The 9,234-nt window shown below is 45.1% G+C and overlaps 1 protein-coding gene across 1 annotated transcript; it reads right to left on the bottom strand.

The window, feature by feature from the left end:
- Nucleotides 1-2,569: 2,569 nt before the first annotated feature.
- LOC107044045 lies at nucleotides 2,570-3,532 on the bottom strand. The gene has a single exon (XM_015265792.1). The coding sequence runs from the start codon at nucleotides 3,530-3,532 to the stop codon at nucleotides 2,570-2,572; it is 963 nt and encodes a 320-aa protein (XP_015121278.1).
- Between the last annotated feature and the right edge of the window lie 5,702 nt (nucleotides 3,533-9,234).

Genomic DNA, 9,234 nt, shown 5'->3' with positions numbered 1-9,234 from the left:
AACAGATGTGACTCAAATTGCCGCCCTTGATCGGTGGTGATACGAAGGGGAATACCGAAGCGGCATATCCACCCCTCGTAGAAGGCTCTGGCAACAGTGTGAGCTTCCTGGTCCTCCAGTGGGAATGCCTCAGGCCATCGGGAGAAGCGGTCGACGCATGTGAGGCAGTATTGACGGCCCTCCGAGCTGGAGAGGATGATGAGGTCCATGTGGACGTGCTCAAACCGAGATGATGGTGGTGCGAACGATCCCACTGGAGCTGACACGTGACGTGTAACTTTGGCTTGCGGACACTGGATGCACGAGCGAGCCCACTCGCGACAGTCTGCCTTGATGGATGGCCAAACGTAGCGTTGAGTCGCCAGTTTAACCGATGCGTTGATCCCTGGGTGAGCCAGACTGTGGATGGTGTTGAAGGCTGCTTTGCGGAATGGTGGTGTCAGGAATGGCCTTGGTGATGATGATGACGTATCACAGAAGACAGCTACGCCTGCTCCTGGGATCTGAACTTGCTTGAGTTGCAAGCCAGACCCTGTGCGTAGGAATGTCTTCAGCTCCTTGTCATCGTGCTGTGATGCGGCCAGGGCCGTGTAGTCCAGGGGCAGCGTGACTTCCTCGATGCGGGACAGTGCGTCAGCGACGACGTTGTCCTTGCCCGAGACATGGCGGATGTCAGTGCTGAACTGACTGATGAAGTCGAGATGACGGGACTGCCTGGGTGATGACTTCTCTGGCTTCTGGCGGAATGCGAAGGTGATGGGTTTGTGGTCGGTGTAGATGGTGAACGTCCTGGCTTCTACCATGTGCCTGAAGTGTTTGATGGCTAGGTAGATTGCCAGGAGTTCACGGTCGAATGCGCGATATTTTCTCTCTGCTGGGTTGAGTTTCTTGGAGAAGAAAGCCAGCGACTCCCAGTCTCCGTTAATTTGTTGCTGCAACGCTGCGCCCACGGTGTGGTCGGAAGCATCGCAGATGAGTGCGAGCGTGGCGTCGGCCTTGGGATGAGCCAGGAGTGTAGCGTCTGCAAGGCTGGTCTTGCAGGTGGTAAAGGCTGCTTGAGCTTCTGGAGTCCAGTTGATGGGCGTTTTTCCTTTGATGTTGCCCTCTAGGAGCCCGTTGAGCGGGGCCTGGTCCTGAGCAGTTCTGGGTATGAATCTCCGGTAGAAATTCAGCATACCCAGGAACTGGCGAAGCTGTTTGGCTGTCTGAGGTGTTGGGTAGTCCAGGATGGCTTGAACTTTCTTGGGCAGCGGCCGAGTGCCCTCCTTGGATACCAGGTAGCCTAGGAACTCCACTTCTGGCTGGCCGAGGACGCACTTCTGTGGATTGATGAGGAGGCCATACGACTGGAGTCGCTCGAACAGGATCCTGAGGTGTTGGAGGTGCTGCTCTGGAGTTTCCGACGCTATCAGGATATCGTCGATGTAGGCGTAACAGAAATCCAGATCCCGTAGTACCTCGTCAGTGAAGCGTTGGAACGTCTGGGCAGCGTTGCGTAGACCGAACGATATGTACGGGAATTCGAACATGCCGAATGGTGTAGTGATGGCCGTCTTCTGGATGTCCTCCTCAGCAACAGGGATTTGGTGATATGCTCGGACCAAGTCGATCGTTGAAAAGATCTGCTTGCCCCGGAGCGTCTGGGAGAAGTCCTGGATGTGGCGAACGGGATAGCGGTCTGGAACTGTGCGTGCGTTGAGTGCACGGTAGTCTCCACAGGGCCTCCACTCGTCGTTCTTTTTCTTCGCCATGTGTAGAGCTGATGACCATGGGCTGTTTGAAGGTCGAGCAGTGCCAAGTTGAACCATGATGTGGAATTCCTTCTTGGCNATCCTGGATGTGGCGAACGGGATAACGGTCTGGAACTGTGCGTGCGTTGAGTGCACGGTAGTCTCCACAGGGCCTCCACTCGTCGTTCTTTTTCTTCGCCATGTGTAGAGCTGATGACCATGGGCTGTTTGAAGGTCGAGCAGTGCCAAGTTGAACCATGATGTGGAATTCCTTCTTGGCATCTGCGAGTCGGTCCGGAGCCAGTCGTCTGGGTTTGCTGTTGACCGGTGGTCCTGGTGTGGTCTGGATGTGATGCTTGGTGTTGTGCTGCGGAGGTTTACCCGTCCCGTCTGGTCTGGTGAGGTTGGGGAACTGCTGGAGAAGCTCGTGGTACTGCGATGTGCCTGTCACCGTCTTGATACTCGGCAAGTCAACAGCTTCGACTTGACCGAGTGAAGTGAGTGAGGTGAGAGAGTCGACGAGCCTTCCGTTGCGTAGATCCACCATCACTCCGTAGTGGAACAGGCAGTCCGCTCCGATGATGGGCTTGGAGACATCAGCGATGACGAAACGCCAGAGAAACATCCGCCGAAGTCTCAGGTTAAGTGCGATGTTGATGGTGCCGTAGGTAGGGATGACTGTGCCGTTCGCCGCCGATAGCTCGTATGTGGATTTACGCTGTGGCCCACGCACAAGTCGCCGCGGGAAAACGCACAGGTCTGCTCCGGTGTCGATCAGGAAGCGCACCTTGGTCTCCTGGTCGGTGATGAAGAGGCGGCGGGTCGTTGATCTTGAGTCACTAGCCGCCATTAGTGACTGCTTGTCCCGTTTCCCGAGGCAGTGAAGTTGCACGGCNGGGGCCAAACTTCCAGTGGTACCAGCAAGGGCCGTTGATCCTATCCTGCCGGTGCTGAGAACGTGACCTGGATCTGCCACGTCTGAATCCCCGTCCTGGAGGTCCCCCGTCAGCTCTGCTCAACCGTTTGAGGCTCTCGATTTCGCCTCGCATCGAGTTGAGTTTCTCGTCGAGGGTGAGGGAGAGTTGGGAGAGCTTGAGACTCAGGAGTGCCTCGATGCTGTGGACAGATGTCTCGGCGATCTGTGGGGCGACTGCTGGGATCCTTGGCTTTAGGATCTGGATGGTCTTGTCGGCGAGTTCTGCGGCGTCCTCGAGACTGGCGTTGCGTTGTGTGACCAATAATGCCTGGACGTCAGCTGGAAGGCGTGTGACCCACAGTGTCCGGAGAGTGTCGTCGGGGAAGCTGGATCCTGCCAGGCTCTTAAGGTGGCGCAGAAACTGAGACGGTTTCATGTCTCCCATCTCTGCGCTCTCCAGGAGTCTCCTTGTTTTCTCTTCCTGAGACGAGCTGAGGCGTTTTATTAGCTCCGTCTTCAGGTGTGTGTATGGGTTGTCGGCTGGAGGGTTCAGGATGATGTCTCTCACCTCGACGGCGTGCTTCGACTTGGAGAGCTTGCCGCATATGTGTCCGAACTTGGTCGCCTCGGAGGTGATGCCGGCCGCATGAAAACCGCGGTCGGCGATACTGAAGAATAGCTCTGGATCCTCTGGGGTGAACTCTCCTAGCTGGAGAGCTACCCGGCTGATCTGCGCCATTCCCTCTACCAAGAGGTTCTGCTGCTGTTCTGGAGTCATTGCTGGCTGCGATGGAGGTGAGACGGGGTTGGCCGTGTCAAATAGAGCTGCTGGTGGCATGTTCTGCTGCTGCTGCTGTAGTGAACCGTCGCATCGCTCCAAGATCATCGGGTCCTCCGCGTTGCTGACTGCTCGATGTCCACGATTCCAATTTCTGATCACGTCGGGGTCACCAATTTGTGGAGGCGAGCAGGTTATTAAATGACAACTCCAGAGATCCAACGTTGAGCGAAATATATTTGAGTTTTTAAACGTTAATATTTACAAGAGTGGAGAGTTAGTCGTAAGAAGACTTGTCCTCTCTGTTGATGTGTTGTCCAGTGGTTGAGCGATGAGTGAATGTCGAGTGAATGATTGACTGATGATGAGTGTGGAAAGTGTGCGGTATTTAAAGAGTGCAAGGATGTGATTGGTGGAAAATTTGAAGAAGGGATGAGTAAAATCCTGGCTTCCGATTGGTTCGGCGCTGTAAGTTCCCGCCGGTGAGCTGTGATTGGCTCGGGGGTCCCGGCGGGGAAATTTCCATCGTGACGTCACGGGCGCCAGTCAGGCGGACGAGGGATTATGGATGCCAGGTGATGATGAGGGATTAGGACGCATGGAGGATTATGGCAATAAACGGGTCATGAGGTTTGTGATACGAAAATGGATTTTTAATGTGGGAATTGACCCAATGTCTCGACAGGAAAATTGGGGAATTGGCCCAATGTCTAAAGAGGAAAATTGAGTGTGTGTATGTGTGTGCGTGTCTGAATGACAGAGATGTAGTGGAGACACAGTCACCACACAAGAATTATTCGTTTGATTTTATTCAAGAACTTATTAATTGAGAAATTTTTATAATTTTCCTTATGTTCGCCATCACCTATAGCATTATATACGAGGATCAATCTGATATGAATATGATGAATTGTTAACTAACTTTTCCAAAAATTCAAATGCTTGTCCAACGCATCTTTTGTTTCTCCTTGTGCATAAAATTTGCAAACCCTCAGACTACCAATTTTCATCATCTTAATGATGTCGTTCGGAAAGAAATCTCTCGATTGATGGAAAATCACGAGTCATAATAGTATATAAATAATTTAATAAAAGTTTCAAATTTGTTTTCTATGATTTTCAATTGACTGAATGATGAGTAAATGGAAATCGGAATGGAAGAGAGGGGAAGCAGACGCTTGTATTAGCTGAGGTACGCGCTGGCTACGAGTATAAGAAGTGGGGGGAAGCGGAAAACGAACAAAATGAACGAACAATTTTCGGGAAGAGATTTTCATCATGTTTTCTCCTCAATCAAATAAAAATTCGATTATGATCATTATGAATAAATTTTCATCATCAGTCAGAAAATTTTACTAGGAAAATATCTCAGAAAATTTATGATAATTACTTATTAAAAAAATTTATAAAGAAAAATTTCTCTATATTCTTTTTTCTCCATAAATGTGCAGTTTGCATATGAATTTTAATTCCATTGAATGATTTCTGGAGGTGTTTAATGATTAGATGAGAGGCGATGAGGCAATGGGTGGGGGTATGCTGTGAGCTACAGTGTACCGAATGCCTGCTTGGAGAGTAAGTAGTGGGGGCTAGAGGCGAAATCGTAATCTTCCTTTTAAATGGAGAGTTTTAATGAATTTTTGAACAAAATTAATCTAGGCTGACGTAAATAAATATTTACTACGGTAAATCGATAAAGTAAGTGTTTTTTCCCACACATTACGATAATTTTGATTGTAATATATCGACGTGTATTCCTCCCACTACATTATCGTTTTTTCATTCCCACCATATTCGTCAACATACGTGGCTTTATAAGCTGCGTCCATGATGCCCCGGGACCACAAACAAATACTTCATGGTAGCTGAGTGATCGTTAGGAACATATTTTTTTCAAGTGACAGTCTAGAGAAGTGATGGTTCAGAAAGATCATACGTACAAGTGTGAAAATTTAATTGAGGTTTCTCAGAGACCTCTTTCACCTGAGGGTATGGAGGTGGCAAAGATATTGATAGAAGCGTCAATTTGAAGACGTCTTCGATCAGCACGTACCAAGAAGATTAGAAAGGATCTCAGTGAAAGTTTTGAGCCAGATGATTTGAGTGTCAATGCTGTAAAAAATGAGCGCCCATCTCTCATCAGCAAAACATATGAGGATGAGACTCAGGAGGAGATTATTGAGATCTTAGCTTCACCATTATGCACTCCAGATATAGAGGAGACTTCTGAAGTCATTCCAGAATCGAGGGAAGTTAAAGTGTTTGAGAAGACTCAGAAATCTAACGTGTCTACGCAAACTGTGGGAATGTATAAGTGTATGACTTCAATCAATATTGAGGGTTCATCTTCTGAGCCAGGAAGTGAACTGCTTGTTTTTCCAGAGGATCCACCACCAGAGCCAGTCACTCCAGTGGTCAAGTCTGCTGAATGTCCACCACTAGGACCAGATACTGGGGTGCCTCCGAAGCTCCCAACGAAATGGGTGACAACGCGTGTGGTTAACGTCAATTGCAATGAACACCAGTTTGTTTCAACGAATATGAATGCTGGAGATGTTCAACCAACGCAGGTGTTTCTTTCAGTAGCTTGAAGGAAGATGCTTCCGAAGAATATTCAGGGGTTGGAACAAAAAATTCGTCGAGTTGCAGTACGTCATCCATGCAATGGTTCATTCATGATGCATGCTGGAGTGCAAGCTAGGCTGCTTGTTTGTGAACGTAGTCATCTGCATTTCGTCTCCGAACCAATCACTCGAGAGGCGAAACGAATGGGACCCCTTCAGCTCATTTCTCAATAGGTAATCTTCAACTTCATAAATTTTTCTTCCCTAAGATAGTTCCAATGATAATTTATCCTAAATTGATCACTTCATGAGAGAAACGCCGTAGTGTGTAGTTTTTCTAAAAATTTCCATTAACTGCGTGGCTAGAAAAATTATAGCAGTTTAAGAACAATAGCATTCCCTAAACTCCTGAAGATGATAAATTATTTCTAGCAGATCAAGTGTTTTCCTTGTAAAATGAAATTATCCCTCATGCGACGTTGTCGATAACTCGCTAAACGCGCTCGAGCAGTCTACAGTGAATTCGGTAACGCTGAAGCCTAAATAACACAGTGGCGAATCCCCGCGGAGATGACTCGTTATCTTTTTCTCAGTGCTTTTGATATCAATTCAAGACAATTCTATTTCGAATGAAATTGTATTCAACTAAAATGGGAATTGCGGAGAGGAAATTCTTAGTCTAATTCATATTTTTCCTCAGATTGTTTCTAATTCGATACATTTATTTCTGTTACAAATATGAACCAGGGAAGCTGTTCCGACACCATTGGATTTCTCGGATAATCCAATTTCCATTGCTAATCATCAACATTTTTTCTTCAACTACATCAAGTGCCATTCCATTCAGTGTTTTATTCAGATTTCCATTTTCTCACTACTTGAAAATATTCTGAGATGTATTTTTTCTTTATCAATGTTTTGTAATGAATAAAAAAACCGGATGGAACGAAAAAGATTTGAGTTTTGTTTATTCATGTTATCAGATTCTCTCCACTCATTATCCTAGCCTCCTGCCTCTATCGTTTCGTAAACATCCCCATCGGAATTCGCCTCCTCAGTATATCAACGCATTATAGAAACAAAATCTCACCATAAAAAGCCTATTCACTCTGAGTAGTCCAGTACCAATCGTCGTAGGTGAGACATCCAAGCGATAGATCCAGAACTCAGTCAAATTCAAGGCGTGAAAAAGTGCATTATGGAGAGTGTAAGTGTCCACGTTTACAACATTTCTAAAGAATTACCCAAGGTTTCTTTCTGAAGAATTATCTAGGATCAATTGTGATTTTTGTAGAAAGTGTTAGACGTTAATGAGAATTTTGAATGTGGGAGGAGTCATCTCTTCTGAGGAAAATATTAGAAGGGTTGATGAATAAGGGAGATTATGAGGCACACCTTCTGGAGAATGAGAGAAGTTTGGGCTCAACTTCATCTCCAGCTGTCACACTCGACGAGAAAAAAGAGGTGATAATGAAAAAATTTAAATAACAATATTGTTCGAGAATCAACGAAATAGTCCTCTCACACTATTAAAATTCGAACGAAATTTCATAGGAAAACCTACTGAATTTGCTAGAATAATCGATTGAATATCTATTAAAAATTCGATGAGTATGGCACCGATTCTATTCAGATATTGACAGAAATGGAGTGAAGGAAAACGTAGAAATTTGATTGAAAAATCTCTATAACAATCTTCACATAAAAAGTTGTCTAGGAATATCAAATTCTACTGATTTCACAACATAATTTCCGTTGGAGATTTTCTACTCAAAATGAATGAATGCGCAGAAAAACTAATCATCTATTCAATCGAAGTTTAGTAGAAATTCAACTGAATTTTTTATAACAGATTCGCTAAGTTTTTCTATCAAATTTTTCCATGCAATGATTTCATTATGGAGTGACATTTTCTTGTTCCACTAGGTATGACTGATTCGAGTGGAGGAGTGGTTTTGGAGAGAGTATTAAGAGTGAGGATTGTCCGAGACTTGGAACGTCAAGGGCCCCATGCAAAACTACTTATGGTGCAGACCAAGAGACGCGATGCTGTATCACGATAGTTGGAACAGGAGAAACATCCTTCTATGTTGATGAGAAACCTCAAGCAAGAAAAGACGATGAAGTTCAAAGTAAAAATAAATTTGTTCTAGATCGATGAAAAAACGTTCAGCCATGTTCCTTAACCAATAAACAAAATCATATATTATCGCTCGCCTCACTTTATTTTTGCTAGTGTTCTATGAAATTTGATTATTAGCAGCAATTTTAATTTTATACATCCACCAGAGGGCTCAGCGTCATTACTCCATTTCAACGAGAATCAATCTAGTGCTACCATCTAGCTGGAACGTTGGGAATTAGAGTGGATTAAAATCTATTGAAAGAATTTGAATCCATTTTTTGGATTACATTTTCACAATTTATTCACCATTCACCAAATTTCGGATGAGTACAAGTACATACAGGTGGTTTGGTTCATGAATACTAAATGAAGGAGATTTCATAATCTGGATTGCTCAAATCATTCAGCGATGGTGAACGTGCACGGATTCCATTTGCCTTCAGAGAACTTGATGGAGAGTTTGCTGGACTTGGCGGCTTCTTTACACTTCTGGTACTCATCTTTATCCTCCACGAATGCCTCTGAAACACGTTTGGAAAGCCAAACAGTGTACTCTCCATCGATGATAGCTAAAACTTTCGGTCCATATGTAGTTTTAGCGTTTTGAAAACCGGTGATATGGTACTGGTGCTCCAGTTTCATATCTTTGATTTTTTTAGTTGGTAAAAAAGTAGTTATAGATGCAATTTTATTGATCCTATCACAATTCATTTTCAGGCACTTGAGTTCTAAGTAACCTTCGGGTTTACAGAAAGATTTATTCCTTCAAACTGCTCGGCAAGCACTTCGTTCTCAAATAGCGTCATGAGACTGTCTGGGTAATCTCTTGAACATCGAGCTTATATAGCAAAGATGGGTAGGAATGGTAGTATTACCCCACTTCTCATTCACGAAAATTCTCTGTAAAACTACGTTTGAAGATAATGAATCCAGACTGATTCTTATCTGTTACGGTCAACTGTTCGCAGAAATCGATTTATCTAAAGAATTCAACTGAAATTTGCTTATCTCATACCCTCGCGTGGGAACTGAGAGATACTGGGTCTCCAACATTCTTTCAAATGCTTGGTAATTGAAGAGCTCCATCATTTTATATAACTTTGTGGGGGGGGGGGGGGGGG

Source organism: Diachasma alloeum, unplaced genomic scaffold, assembly GCF_001412515.2.
Source record: "Diachasma alloeum isolate Michigan unplaced genomic scaffold, Dall2.0 Dall_scaffold_00666, whole genome shotgun sequence".
Classification (NCBI taxonomy): domain Eukaryota; kingdom Metazoa; phylum Arthropoda; class Insecta; order Hymenoptera; family Braconidae; genus Diachasma; species Diachasma alloeum.
The sequence above is the reverse complement of the archived record's forward strand: the minus strand, read 5'-3'. Positions and strand labels throughout refer to the sequence as shown.